This window comes from Anas platyrhynchos, chromosome 29 (assembly GCF_047663525.1).
Source record: "Anas platyrhynchos isolate ZD024472 breed Pekin duck chromosome 29, IASCAAS_PekinDuck_T2T, whole genome shotgun sequence".
NCBI lineage: Eukaryota > Metazoa > Chordata > Aves > Anseriformes > Anatidae > Anas > Anas platyrhynchos.
Genome location: NC_092615.1, coordinates 3,141,284 through 3,156,277, shown reverse-complemented (window position 1 = coordinate 3,156,277; position 14,994 = coordinate 3,141,284). Strand labels below are relative to the sequence as shown.

Sequence of the window (14,994 nt, the reverse complement as noted above, 5' to 3'; positions counted from 1 at the left end):
CGGAGCGGGCGGAAGGGCGGGTCACGTGGGCGCGCTCCGCCTATCAGCGCGCCCAGGCGCGGGGTCGCCCCGGCTCCCGCCAAATACGAGCGGGAGCCGCCGGGGCGGGACCGGACGGGCCGGGGCCGCTCGGGGCCGCTCGGGGCCGCTCGGCCTCGGCCGCCACCACCGGGAAGGGCCGCGCTGCTCCCGCCATGGCAGGTAGGGCCGGGCCCGGGGCCACCGGGGCCTTCCCGAGGCCTCCGTGAGGTAACAAAGGAGGCCCCGGGAGCGGGCTCGGGCCCGGCCCAGCCCCGCCGGTGAGGCCTCGGCTGAGGCCCGGCCGCTGCCGCTGTTTCCCCCCTCACTGGGGAGCGCCGGTGCCTGAAGGCCTCAGGGGGTTGTGAGGGGAGGGGAGGGGAGGGGGGGGGGGGTTGGGGAGGCTCCGGGCCCCGGGGTCGCCGCTGCCCCGGTTGTGGTGGTGGTGACCGGGGGGGGGGTGGGGGAGGGGGTGCCCGCAGCCCCTGACCGCGCTGTGCTTTTCTCCCCCCGCAGCCATGGAGTGCCGAGACAAAGCCGGCGGCCCCCCGCGGAAGCTGGTGCAAGGTGAGGCTCCGGGAAGCGCAGCCACGAGGCGGGCGGCCCGGCCCGGTACCCCCCCCCGGGGGCCATCCCACAGCGCCCCGGTGTGCGGCTGGGGTCTTCCTTCCCTTTTCTCACCCCCCTTTCCCCTTCCCCGTAACTCGTCCGCCGTGGTTAAAGAGGCGCACGCTCTTTGTTTCAGCCCGCCTGCCGTTCAAACGCCTCAACCCCGTGCCGAAGGAGAAGTACGACGCGGAGCACGAGGTCAAGAAGGTGAAGAGCTCGCAAGGTTTCGCCCCGAGCACGGATCCCGCTGCAGACACGTCGCGCGCCTCCGTGGACAACGTGGAGAACGACTGCCAGCTGAACGAGGATGGGAATTTCGGTCCCCAGCTCGTTAACGGAAAGGGTCCGTTAGATCACTTTATCCAGAAGAACACAAAGGATAGCACAGACCAGACTGTAGTCGCTACTGACCCTGCAAGTGACTCTAGCCATAGACTGAGCGACGGCCTCGGCTCTGATTCCGAAGCGTCGTCATCCGTAGCTAGAACTAACGGCACGCTAGGAAAAGGAACGAGCGAACTGAGTTGCCCAAATTCCACCCAGAGTAGCCCCACGGACGACTCGGTGGGGACTGGTGCGCAGCGTGAGGCTGCGGTGAGCCAAGAGGAAGAGTTGGTAGCTGACCTCCAGTCGTGCTCTGGGTTAACGAAGTGCAACGACTTGGAAAACGCCAAGGTTAATCAGGGCAAACTGAAGGATATCATATTTGAGGGGAAGATGCCCGTGGTGCTGCTGGAGGATATTATGACCGCCAGATCCCCCCAGGTCACTTCTCTGGACGGAAGTGTCACCTCAGAGAACGAGACTGCGGAATCGTCCCATGAAGGAGACTCTGTACTTACTAATTCCTCGCTAAGCTCTCCCTCTGTGAGCTCCCCCGAGGCACAGCCTGCTGCAGAACCCAAGAGAAATACCAGTCCTTTAGCTTTCTCCACGCCCCTTAGGAAGGTTGGTCTCTTTTCTCGGGCTCTTTAAATATGGTTACCCTGCAGCTAGGTTGGATGGCTTCCTGCGATTGCCCTGAGAGGGATGGCCAAGATACAAAGCTTGTGAGCAGCGTGTGGCAGGTGGTGTCTGTAATTAATGATATAACTGAGTCGCTGCCATTTTGACTGCTTTAAATTGGGTAGCTCTCAGATTTTAGATCTTGCTTGGCTCAGAGCTGCTATGCTTGCACAGCAGGAAGGCAACTTGAAGCTCCATGACAGGGTCATTTTTATAAAGTGGCCATGAATGCTTCCCGAATGATTTGGTAAATGGGACGGGAGCAGTGTTCAAAGGGTTTTGTCCAACAGGTGATGGCCTCCAGCCTCCAGCCTGTCCTCCCTGAGCTGCTGTAATTACTGTGAGAACGCTCACCCCAGGCAGACTTCAGCACCGGTCTGTGAGCGGGTTTTGTTTCGGTGAGGATGCAGCTCAGTGAGGATGCGAAGTGGGGATTGCTCTGGTGGGGGCCCAGTGCTCAAACTGGGGAATGGAGCGTTCCCAGAGCAGCCGAAGCTCACCTGAAGTTAGGCCGGGGGTGGCTGGCAGTCCTGTTTGGTTTTCTCAACCATATAATTAGAGGAAAACCAAGGCAGGGATTCTGAGCTGGGGATTTAAGATGTGGTGCAGGGCGGCCAGTGGCATGGGGCGGGTGGCAGGTTGCTTTGCTGCTTCTGCCATCCCCTGAGAACTGCCTTCTGCTGCCTGAAGCCCTTTAAGAAAGATTTTCATCAGCTAGCCCACGGGGATTTGAGGAGAGACTGGACCAGACCCGAGGGAAAACCTCAACGGCCTGGAGGAGGTACCAAGGAGTTAGCTGGGACTTGGAGCTCTCAACGGGCTCGGTCTTCCTTCTGTTGTGCTGATTTTCTCAAGAAGCATTATTTGTTTTGGGGGCTGCTAAAACTTGCAGTCTGACTTCTTGAAAGTGCACACACAAACTCAAGCAGACGTGGAATGTTTCCAGTACAGCAGAACCCCCAAAAAAAGTACTTGATTCCAGGTGTAAGTAGCCTGGCAGTGCAGCCGAGTTCCTGGTTTCTCGTGGTGTGAAGCACAACCTGAGGTGGCTCACGGTCTGCTTGCCAAAATGGGAAGTGTGCGCATCGATCTGTAGTTGTCTGTCCTCGTCTGGTTGTTTTTCAAGGTGGAAACAGCTTTTGGTAACTGAGAGCTCCTAGTTAAAAGCACTCTTACTTCCGCCAGATAAGTACAGGATCTCCTGATACAGCTCTGCACCGTGTAAACCTCGACGTCCGAGTATAGAAAACAAAACTTTTGGTCTGCTTTGGTTTCTTAACCCCAGGGATAAACATTTTACCTTCTGCTGAGAATGGCAGGAGGAAAGGAAGGGGTGGGTGTGAGAAACCAAGCCAGAATCTGCTGAAACAGACTGGCCCAAGACCTAACGTGTCAGTGAGCAGCACCGTTTGCTCTTCAGACACCAAGCACCTTTCAGCCTTTTCTTTCTTTATTTTTTTCCCCCTGTAAATAATGGCTGGAGGAGAAATGACAAGTGTGACCCAGGGGGAACTTCAGGATGCGCTGATACTAGTGGAGGAGTCAGGGGGCTATGATTAGGAGGAGATTAAACATGAAAAGTCCTCGTATTCAGGAAATCCTGGCTAAATATCCTGGCAAGTGTAAGTGGTAGGATCAAGGAGAAAAAAGAAAGTTGGAGTGAAAGGAATTGACTTTATTTACTGTGCTATAATTAAATGTTATGCTCCCTGTCACGCTCCCGTGCTTTGTAGCAGCTGCAGCCTCTGTTTGTTTTCGTGCACGTGGTGTCACACTGCGAGGGAGATGCTTCAGGGCTGAGAAACCAGAGGGGTTTGTCTATGCAAAACTCGGTAACACGAGGACTGAATGGAAACTGAAACACTTAGATGTGTTCAGGCCGAAATGGAAATTGGTGAGATTTGATGCCTGAGCTGTGTTCTGATCCCCTGGACTGAAGGGGTTCTGATGGTGCTGAATATACTGATCGGAAGGAATAAGGGTAGCATCGTTCAGGTGAAGCTTGCTGGTCTTTTTAGGAGTTCTAGTGTCGTGGAGGGAGTGACGTGAATCTCTAAAACTTGCATTTTGTGTTTTCAGGTACCTCAGAAATTCCCCAAAAGCTCTGCAGAGAAGGAGAAGCTGAGATTGCAAAGAGTAAGGCCTTTTCACTGACATAGCAAACTAACCTGCTGTGCTTTTGCGTTGAATAGTAAGCAAAGCCCTTTGCGTTTCATTTCGGGCCACTTAAAACCTCTCTTTTTCCTCCTTTCCTGACTGATGAATATGGAGGAAGCTTAATGCATGCAGTTAAAGTGCTCAGCGTGTTCCACAGCCCCTTAATGCATACATAACGACGTGTGGGTGGCCTGCACTGCATTCCTGGCCACTTCAGGAAGATATTAAGGAGCTGGAAATGTTGCTGCCTGCTTGTCAAAATGCTTTTTGAGATGTTTTTTTAACAAACCCTTCCAGAGAGAGTAGGTGCAGCCCGCGAGGTGCACGGGCACAGGTGAGACCCTCAGGAGCCTCGGGTTAGGGCTGGTTCCTGCCTCGCCATCCTCACCCCTCTGCCTCTGAGCCACAAAACCGTTCCTGCTCCTCGTTAAGAAGTGAGGCGAGCGGGCTGCTGCGCTTAGGGCTGCTGAGGAAACTGCTGGGTGTCGCTGCTGGAAGAAGCACTGAAGCTGCAGCCCGGGTTTGCTAGGCAGAAAACCCTGATCCATAAAGCCAAGGTGCTGTAATCATCCTGCTGTCCATTCCTCTTTCAGTCGTGAACGGCTGAATCTAAAGGAAGCTGCTGCAGCACGCGGAGCTCTCGAGCAGGCAGCTCTGTGTGAGTGGGCTCTGCAGGCTGAGAAGCTGCCTGTTGTTTTCCCTGCAGCCAGCAAGGCCTGGGCTCCTGGCTTGCTCTGATGTTTCTTAGGAAGTGGTTTATAAAGTTGGTCTGTTGCATTTTTTTTATTTTTATTTTCTGTGAGTTCTAAGTGGCTGAGAGTGCTAGGATGCTTGCTTTTCCCCCTGCCCCATATAGAGCTCCAATCTGCAGCGTTCTTCCTCTATTTATGTAACGTGTATTTATATAAATAGCGTGTGAGAGCGTTGAGGATGGAGGCTTTATTGTGCTGGGAAGCAACCCGAGCTGCCAGCCCTGCTGTTAGCTCTTCCCACAGCTACCTGGTGCATTCTCACTGGCTGCCATGACTCAGTTCTGACAAGGACGCTTTGCACAAATAACTGCCAACGTTGTGTCAGCGGCACATTGTGATGCCTTCAGTCCTCCTGGTGCTGCCAAGAAAGCTGAGATGTGAAATAAACAAAAAGAAAAGAGAAATCCACCATAAGGACACTCCTGTGTCTGAGCACAGCCACATCCTGGTTTCCTGGTGGAATTTACCAAGGCCTGCAGTAGAGGGAAGCTATTTTTCTCCGTTTTGTCATTTTTAGTAAGCGTGCCACGTTCTCATTTCTATGTTGGATAGACCCATAACGAGGGGCTGCAGTGCTGTGCCTGGAAACTTCTGTGTAATCTTCCCCTGGTGTTCCCACAGCACCCCTTAAAAAAGCTCCGAGCCCCTCACGCTGCCCGCTTAGCAGAAACAACCTGCCACGAGTGGCTTTTTTGGGTTAGTTTCAAGCCTAATAAAGCAGCTGCACAGTCCAGTGTTTGGAGACTTGCTTTACTGCCTGAGGTCATGAAAAGCAGTCAGAAAATCCTTGTGGGCAGATAACACGATCAGATAAAATTCACTCCTTACATTTATAAATTTGCTCTGAATGTATATGATGGCAGGCACACGCAGGTGGAAGAGCACGACAGCTTAGCTCACGAGGTGCTTATTTCCAAAATGCTTTTTGGAAACAACCTGCTACATTTTTTTAGAGTAATAAAAATTCTCTCCCGTGCAACTTTCCCCAATAATACATTGATAATGAAGATGACTCAAGTACGGAGCGAGTACAAAGCGTCCTTTGATGCTTAGAAAGCGAGAATGTCTGTTCTTAGGCGAAGAAGTTAATGCTTTCAGAGAGAGTAGGAGATCAGAAGCAGAGGGCTGAGCTAGCTGCAGCAGCAGGTAGCTGTGGTTAATAACACGGCCTAGACGAGCTCGAAACTGTTGCAGGTCAAGCACTGGGGGCAGGAATCCGCTGTAGCATCTCAGCTGAGAAAATTGCATCCTTATTTTTACTCACGTTTGTCTGCCAGCAGCTCCTGTGCATGAAAAGCACCTGCTTAATGGCTTCTTTCTGCACTAGGACCAGGAGCGTGCCGACAAGCTGCAGAAGCTACAAGCGGAAAGGGAGGAAAAGGGAAGGCTGAAGGAAGAGGCAAAAGCTGCGAAAGAGCGAGCCAAGGAAGAGGCAAAGAAGAAAAAAGAGGAAGAGAAAGAGTTGAAAGAGAAAGAAAGGAGAGAAAAGAAAGAAAAAGAGGAAAAGGAGAAAGCTGAGAAGTTGAGGGTGAAGGAAGAGAAACGCAAGGAGAGGCAGGAAGCTTTAGAGTAAGTGGCGTGGCTTCTCCAGGCCGTGGGGAGTAATGTCTAACCATGTGAGCACCTCTGCGTGCACACCTTCACTTCCAGGGGCTGTACTGATCAAACAGCAAGGCCCCTTTGTCACAGAATATATTTTAAGCCATGAAAGACCGTGCCAGAATGTAGGCTCAGCTCTGCTGCGCTGCTTTTTGCTTGCAGCCTGACCTGGGCGTCTGATCTGAAATGGCTGAAAAGAGCTGTCACGCTCCACTGAGTTTTCCCTTCCCAACCAGGCTTGCTCCTGGCTGCCTTTTGCTGGCGCTGGTGGGCTGTCTGTTGAGGAAGTCGCTTGTAACTCCATAAAATAGTAAATAAATGCCTCCTCTTGCTATTGAGGAAGGTTTGAAGCAGCCTAGCTACTCTGTGGCTAAAACAGGTCAATGTTTGCTCGAAAATGAATGAAGAGTCTTGTGCATTTAACCAAGTGTGGCTCTTGGCTGAATTAACAGATTATCGTCTTGTTTGATGTGATGTGGTCAAGGTATAGGGCTTCTCACCTCTGCCTCAGTGCAAATAAATGCTTTGTGGTTTGTGACAGTTGAAATGAATTTTATATTTAAGGGCAAAACTTGAAGAGAAGAGAAAGAAAGAAGAGGAGAAACGGTTAAAAGAAGAAGAAAAGGTAAAGGCTTTCTCTCAGCTCCTCTGTTATGGTGAAATGCTGTTAATGGGCTGCCTGGCATCCTGCTGAGCCCTGCTGGGCTGCTCACAATGACTTCCACAGTTACTGCTCTGCTCTCTCAGAAGTTCTCCAAGCAGCAAACCCTGCGTTGGTGCCCCTCACTCAGGCCTGCTGCTTGGGAATGAGCGTGTCCGTTTGGACCTGGTGGTGCTGCTCCACCACTTGCATCGTGCAGGTTTCTTGCCTGTTTTGTTTGTAGGTGGTGGTGTACCTGGTTTATCTGTTCAGTTCTTCCCACATCTGTTTTTTTTGTTTTGTTTTTGCTTTTGTTTTTCCCGTGCCTGTAAGTGAACTCCACCCCTTGTCTTAGTAATGGCACTGGAATCTGTGTAGGTGTGTTACAGAGAGCGATTACTTTTTTATTGAGTTACGGGAGCTGGTAAATAACTGAACTTTGTTTTATACCTCATTAGGTTTGACACTGGGTCATGCTTGGGCTCGCTTTAAATGATAAGGCCGTGTCCTACCTTTGCTCATAGTTTGTATTTTTGTTTTGACTTCAGCGTATTAATGCACAGAAAGCAGAAATCACAAGATTCTTCCAGAAACCAAAGACTCCGCAAGCCCCAAAGGTGAGGTATTTGTATTTTTGTTGGTCATCTTACACATACACTGGTTTCCCTCAGGTCCTCTTGGACCTTCTTTGGTGGACAAAGCATTAGTAGTTCTTGCTTCCTAATTTCAAAAACACCAAGGGTTTAAAAAAGGTCTGTGACCAGAGCAGAGACGGCAAGAGAATTTTGTTGTTGCTTTAGTAAAAATCTCAAATTTCTCTTCTGCTGCGTTGGCTGTGAAGACCTAAATTTACTTGAGAAGATTTGTTGGAGTCTGTTGGAAGGGCTTAAGTTCTCAGTCAAACATCAGTAAACTGGTATTCTAGACTCGTGAATGTTTTATCTGTTGGTACTACAGCTTCTCAGGTGTTCAGACCCTAACAATCCCCACTTACTCTTTCAGATTCTTGCTGGCTCTTGTGGAAAGTTTGCTCCGTTCGAAATTAAGGAGAACATGGTCTTAGCTCCCCTCTGTCGTATTGCCCTCGATTCAGACCTCTTAGAACAGCTGGATCAGCTCCTGCGCGCACAGAATAGCGAAGGCTCTTTCTTGAGAGACCTGAAGTGTCGCAAACCTCGTAAAACTGGACCTACTTTTGTCAATAACAGTACTGACATAGTAAACAGGTTAGTCTGGCTTGGGGCTTTTCTTCGCTTTTATGTCATGAACGGGAGATTGCTTTCAAAGTAGTTTTATACCGATATTAGAGATGCAGTTTTTCTCCTGACACTTGTTTTGTCTGAGATTTATTTTCCTGGGCAGAGCGTGTTCTAATGGAGATTTCCTTCGTTCTATATAATGCTTCTATAATCATTATTTACAGGAAATCTCATATTTCAGGCATCTCTGTTTTGTCACTGGACACTACTTGCCTTAGTGGTGGATACTTTTAATACTTGCATAGTCTTAAAAAGCAAACAGAGAGCCAAGGCAGAGCTGCTCTTGCACATAGTGTTGTGGTTAAGGAGGGATGGAGCTTGTCTGGAACTCCTGTTCTTGCAAGCCAGCTGTGAGTGCCTGTTCTGATGAGCTCAGGCCCTGGGTTGGGGTCCTGGCTGAGCTGAAACTTTCTAAAAGCTATTTCCTCGAGCAGCAGGGAGCATTTTCTTTTCTTAAAGCGTTTACTTGAGGGGCATTCTGTAAGTACTGAAGCTGGTCTTTTGCTTTAACAGCGACGTGGTGGTAGTGGCTAACTGCAAAACAGATGCTGTTCCCGAAAGGGGGAAGTTTGGTAGAATGAAACTTCTGCAGTTCTGTGAGAATCACCGTCCTGCGTACTGGGGCACTTGGAACAAGAGAACCACTATGATCCGTCCCAGGAATCCTTGGTCAAAGGACTGCGTGAGTATCTTACAGGCAGCATGGTCAGGTTCTTTTCTTCCTTTATGCTCTTGAAGTGAATATCTGGTGTTCAAGTCCACCTTTTGTCTGGGATTTCTGATCCACTTGTGTGTTCCCTCTTGCTATTGAGTTTTGGAGCTTCTCGCATCGTACTCTCAGACTGACAGAAGTGGCATTTTGGTGGGTTTTATTCCAGAAACTACTGGACTACGAAGTAGATAGCGATGAAGAGTGGGAAGAGGAGGAACCTGGAGAAAGCCTTTCCCATAGCGAAGGGGTAAGGTTTCTGTGTGATGGAAAAAGAACTTTTGGGGAACGACTGCACTTGTCAGTGTGGCTTCTAAAAAGCAAAGTTTATTTTTAGGATGATGAAGAGGAGGGAGAGGATGAAGATGATGACGATGGCTTTTTTGTACCCCATGGGTACCTATCTGAAGATGAAGGAGTGACAGAAGTAAGTGAGCTGGTTGTCACTGTGCAAAACACATTAAATATTGACGTGTAGGCAGGGACGTAACTCACCTCTGGTCTGCACGAGCAGACTTGTGTAACTTGGGGAGCACACCACAAATACTGGGTTTTAAAGAACCTTTTTTTTTTCTTTCTGGGGTCGTTGTATCACGTTCTTTCTCACCTGTGGCTTTAGGAGTGTGATCCAGAGAATCAGAAGGTCCGTCAAAAGCTGAAAGCAAAGGAGTGGGATGAGCTGATGGCCAAGGGGAAGAGGTTTCATGTTCTACAGCCTGTGAAAATTGGCTGCGTCTGGGAAAGCGCAGAGAACGACAGCAGCACAAATGCAGACCTGAAGGTTCTCCAGCAGTTCACGGCGTGTATCCTGGATTTACCCGTCGCAGAGGAAGACCAGCAGATACAAAAATGTAGCAAAAAAAGAGCGAAAGATCAACAAAGTAAGACATAAAGGGCTAAGTAATTGCATTTATGTGCTGCTGTGCTCTGCTTTAGAGATGATGGATTTCTGTTTCAAGTGACAGTGTCAGGGTGACCTGCTTGTGACATGTTTGAAATTGAAGCAAGCTCTGTGAGATCTCTTGAAAATGAGTTTTCTGTCATGGCACCCCACAGGGCCTTAGTCACTCCTCCAAAACCTCTTCCTTCAGATAATCAAGCAAACAAAGCCAACAAAGCTTTGGTAGGCTTGCATTTAGGATCACTTACTGGAAGTGCTTGAGCCCGCTTACCTGTGGATTCTTCAGGGAGAGAGGATTTGGTTCGTGAGACACCTTCCAGTCCTGTGTGTAGTTAATGTGAGGATGCAAATAATTTATGAAAAGGCTGGAAGAGGGGTTGGGACTTGTGACTTTTGTGTCGCTGTTGTTGAGGTTGACTTGTCTGTATCAGGTTCAGCTTCTGTTACAATCCCATATCTGAAATCTCAACCTATTTGTCTTCCCTGTGTGTTCACGGATAGGTTTTGTCAGCCTGCTTTATTTTTTGTCCTTTGAGTCTTCCCCACAACCTTTGTGCAACCTTTTCCTTGCAGTCCTCGGCCAGCTGCTGCCATTGCTCCACGGGAACGTGAACGGGAGCAAAGTGATCATCCAGGAGTTCCAGGAGTGCTGCCGCCAAGGACTGTTCAGCGACGTGACCGCAGCGGCCGACGGCGGTGACACCAGCCCCGTGAGCCCCCACGCGTCCCGGCCACAGACCCCCGTGGGGGAGGACAGCGGTGTCCCCTCCAAAGCCAGGCTAAAGAGAATCATTTCTGAGAACTCTGTGTACGAGAAGAGACCCGAGTACAGGATGTGCTGGTACGTCCACTCGGAGGTGCTGAAGAGTTTTGCTCAGGAGCACCTCCCCGTCCCTTGCCAGTGGAACTACGTCACCCAAGTCCCTGCTTCGGGGAGGGAGGAAAGTGGCAGCACGCCGGGCACGGCGCTCCTGCAGACCCCGCCTGTGCCCGTGAAGAGGAAGTCCACTGGAAGCATGTGCATCACGAAATTCATGAAAAGGCCCCGGGGTGCTGAACAGGTGAGCTGCTTTGGCAACACCCTTCCCTGACAAAAAAAAAATCAGTGGGAACGTGGCTGTGCATCCTCAGTAGGTGAGCGTTCTGGCGTGCCACCTAGCTTGGCCTAGAGCTGCCATCAGAATCAAAATATTGAGCCCTAGAAACCAAGCTTCAGGCAGAAAGACCCAATTTGTGGGGGAAGAGTGGAATTGGGCACCTCTAAAGAGGTGGCTTTTTTTTTCTTGCCCTGTAGCTTGGCCTGTTCCGTTTGGAACATTGCTCTCCTGCTGTTCTACTTTCTGCTGTTTGGCAGCGATTGCTTCCAAGCCGTGAATAGTTGGAGCGTCTGCTCGGCCGTGCTTTTACAGCTGGCTGCAATTTGTGTGCAGGTTTTTGTGTGTGTTTGGCTGCCAGATGTGCAGCCGGGGCTGCTGACTTGCATCGGTTGCGTGTGTACCGCTGAAACGTGGTTCCTAGGTGCTGCAGCTCAACCCCGGACAGTCTGTGGAGTCTCATCATGCATAAAGCTGGATTTCAAGAGCTGGATTAAAAAAAAAAAAACATGAAATAAATCACAGGAACCAAATGAGATGGATTTGGAGCCGTTGCTCTTCCAGCTCTGAGCTTTGTTTTGCCCTTCCTGCTGCGGTTGCCCTGAAAAGCAGAGGTGAACACACAGCATTAAGAGCTTAATTATCCAAAAGATTGATTGAGAAGTGTGTGATCACTGCTTTAGCTGTGTGATTCTCTGTCATGCTCTTAAGACTGAGGCTTTAGATCCTGAAGCCTGGTATTAGCAACTGGTAGCCTCCAAACCTCCAGGCAGGACTGGTTTGCACTCTTCAGTGGATTTATTCATAATCCCTGTGGACAGGGGTGAGAAAAGCCTCACACGAGGCTTTGCATGCTTTTCTTTCCCACTTTATTCTTAATTTCTTTGGCTCTTCTACTGAAGAAGCTCTGCAGTCAAGGACAAGCATTGATAGGGATCAGAGATTTGCGAGAAACTGTTCAGCCCCCGAACTCCATCTGCTTGGGTTTTTTCATATGCACTAAATAAAGGCAGAGATTTAAAAAAAAAAAAAAAAAATCTGCTTGGCACTCACTGGAGATTCTGCTCATAACAAATTGAGCAGAAATAGCGAAACAAAGGTTTTTAGTGGAGTTGCACCGTTGGCCTGAATTCTTCAAAGCTCTCGGAAGCACCTCAGTTGCCCTCGTGAGGTGTGGTGCAGCTCAGAAAAAAGGTGGCAGGCTCCTGGAAGCCTCTCGTGCCCTGTGCCTAAATCAGTGCAGGTGCTGAGCTCCTGTTCTGCCTGGTGGAGAAACTGGGGAACCTGACAGCCTCGACCTGCCAATTGTTCTCATCCGTGGCACCCAGAACTCTGCTGTGAAACTCACTCCAGGGCTTTTGTAAGTGAAGGTGCTCTTACATAAGCTGCAGAGAAAGAAAAGCTCGTTCAAGTGGGCAATACCTACACGTGTGTAGGAGGGGAATGCTGAATCTGAGAAGTGTGACTTCAGGGACAGCTGTAAACTTAAAGCCCATCTAATTCCAGACCAGAAATTTTAAGGTCCCTCCTAATAAGGTCCCTTCTAACCCAGACCATTCTGAGATTCTATAAAATTGTGTGGATAGGGACCAAAGTCTATCTCAGACTTCCATTCCATGGTTCCAATTAAAGGAGAAAAAAGGGGAGGAAAAAAAAAGCTGTTCAATGCTGGGCAACTTCAGTTTGTGTTTCTCCTTGCATTCTTTTTTTTTTTTTTTCTTTCTGATTCAAAATGAGTGGTTTGTGCTGCTCCCAAGATGGGGTCACCCAGGGAAGAACTGTCATCCCCCCCCGAATAGAAGCTGGCTGTCCAAGATGAAAAGTCGGGAGAGAACGAGCTTACATTTGACAGGCAGAAGTCCCTTTCCATCTCCAGAAGCAAAAAAGCATCAAAAGAAATCAGGAGAAGGGGGGAGAAAAAAAAAGAAAAGGACAAAACAGAATGGAGTTGGGAGTTGGAGTTTTAATTGAGGTTTGAACTGGCTTTCAGATGCGTGGGCTGCTCGGTGTAACAGGGGAACATCTCAGAGCAAAAGCTTGGTGTGCTCCCTGCTCTATGTGCCATTTACCCTTTACCACAGGACAATGTGCTGAAGCCAGGGGTTGCTTTTCTTACTCTTTTTTTGTTCCTTACAGTGACGCCTGCCTGCTCAGCTGGCCATGAGGAGTGACCGCTGCAGCCCGACTCGGCGCTGACTGTGCTGGATCTCGTGCTGGCGCTGTTGGGTCACTGTCACACCCCTGATACCTTTATTTTTTTTCTTCTAGGCTGAAGCTATGGACATGGATGGATTTCAGGCGGACACTGAGGAAGATGAGGATGACGACGACTGCATAATCGTGGATGTACAGCCAGGCAAAGGTGGGAAAATCATTGACAGCAGTCTCTTGGCAGGCGATCACTCCCAGAAGGGAGAGCACAGTGGAGCAGGATCCGCAGCTAAACCTGGTGCGGGTTTGCTGCTACAGTTTCAGCAAGCTTTGTGCTCTTCCCTATAGATGTTTTATTCAGGATATTTTTGTCCTTTTTGTGATTTATTCTAGATGCTTCTTTGATTTTCGTGCTTTTCTCTAATCTGCTCTTGCCCTTTTTCCTTTCTCCCTCCAAACGACTAAGCAAAGTGCTCGTGAATAGCCATCGCCTGCCAGTGTTGCTGTTTGTTTCTGATAGGAAAAGTGAACGTTGGGGTCGGTATAAGCAGATCCACTTAATATTGGTAGCTGCTGCTGAGAAGGGCTGGTCTCTGGGGCTTGCACGCTCAGTTCAGCGCTCTTCCAGGACTGACAAGGTTTGGAGTGTAGCTTTGCTGCCTTCTTGAAGTCTTAAGTGCATGCTGAAGTGTCTGTTCTGAAGGAAATAACATCGGCTAATAACCAAGCTCTCAGATGTTTGACACATGAGCGCTCTGATTACCACTGTGCAGCTTTGTGGTAGAACCTAAGCAGTTGTTTATATTTGTGTCCCAGTTATCTCTTGGAAAAGGGTTTTCAAAAGCTCTCCTGCTATAGTGTGTCCTTTCAGGCTACGGATTCAGAAACAGTGGGATGAGGAAATGGAGCGGCTCCTTTCATCTCAGCGAGGCTTTAGATATGTGTACTTGATCATACAGATCAATGGCTTAACACAAACCACATGCAGCTCCTCTAAATCACTTTTAAAACCTCCGAGCTCCTTCTTACAGCTCCACAATAGCTCGTTCACAGTGCTACTCGCACAACCTGAATTAAGGAAAGTGCTGGGATTTTGTTGGGCAGCTCCTCTAATTGATAGATAAGGACCTGTGCATATTCCCAGAGTATTAAATTCTCGAGTGTTTGACCCATTCTAGACGCACCTTGGGTCTCCTTTCTGTCTGAGCTGGTGTTGGATCCGTCCTCTCCCTTCCCTCACAGACAATGCAGCTGTTTGGCCAGAAGCTTCTCCTTTAATCTTAAGCTGCTTTTGCTTATTCCATGACTGCAGTGGGGTGAAAGCCTCCCTGCAGACTGGCAGCTTCTTGTTCTGAGGGCTCTGGTGCTGGTCGGTAGCAGCTCTGCCTGGTTCTAAAGCACTAAAAGATCTTTTTTAGGATCCAAGTAATCTTATTCTGCACTGGTGTCACCCAGCGCCGAAACTGCAAGCGTGTATGCATGGCGGTAGTCAAATTCTGCTGGTTTAATGAGGATTTTGTCTAAAAACCAAAACTTTTTCTACTTTGCAGGTTCTACGTTGGCAGTTACTGAAACAGCTTCAGCATCCAGTGGCACAGCTGCCCCTCCTCAGGACGCCAGCACGGTCAGCCCACCTAATACAGTTTGAGACTTAAATGCCTACTAACTTCTCTGTATGTATGTAGAATTACTTAGGAAATTTTAAACCTTGTGTATCTTCGACCAAGATACTTGAAAGTATTCCATATTTCTTGTAAAGAGAAGACAGCACTTTGTTCTGCTTCAGACCAGATGGAAGCTTAAATTTTTAGCTCTAGTTTTTAGCTTAAAAATATTGCATATTAATCTGTCCTTAATAAAGCATTATTGAAATTTTGATACTTCTTTGTAATGGAAGGTATCTAAGTTATCTCGAAAACTAGTGGAGGGGGTTTTAAACTAAGCTTATTGTGATGCCTCTGGGGAATTTCTCTGTTCATAATGTTGTATAGCATGCCCGTGGGTATAAATGATGTACAATTATATTTGAATTTATGCTCTCTCTATTATCCTGTTTGTGGTCTTACTTGCTCCAGGGAACAGCAGCAGGCTTTACCTTTG

General features: G+C 48.9%; 1 protein-coding gene across 1 annotated transcript; it reads left to right on the top strand.

The window, feature by feature from the left end:
* The first annotated feature begins 30 nt into the window (after positions 1 to 30).
* On the top strand, positions 31 to 14,939 carry CHAF1A (chromatin assembly factor 1 subunit A). The gene is made up of 15 exons (XM_027472242.3): positions 31 to 201; positions 535 to 585; positions 764 to 1,575; positions 3,712 to 3,768; positions 5,869 to 6,110; positions 6,705 to 6,765; positions 7,329 to 7,397; positions 7,783 to 8,006; positions 8,553 to 8,721; positions 8,918 to 8,998; positions 9,086 to 9,175; positions 9,368 to 9,629; positions 10,223 to 10,710; positions 13,012 to 13,105; positions 14,445 to 14,939. The coding sequence occupies exons 1-15, from the start codon at positions 195 to 197 to the stop codon at positions 14,540 to 14,542; spliced, it is 2,805 nt and encodes a 934-aa protein (XP_027328043.3). The 5' UTR covers positions 31 to 194; the 3' UTR covers positions 14,543 to 14,939.
* Positions 14,940 to 14,994: the final 55 nt, after the last annotated feature.

Coding starts and splice junctions, on each gene's coding strand:
- CHAF1A (XM_027472242.3), top strand. Junction 8,999..9,085: donor GCCTTTCCCATAGCGAAGGG/GTAAGGTTTCTG, acceptor GTTTATTTTTAG/GATGATGAAGAGGAGGGAGA. Junction 13,106..14,444: donor GGATGTACAGCCAGGCAAAG/GTGGGAAAATCA, acceptor TCTACTTTGCAG/GTTCTACGTTGGCAGTTACT.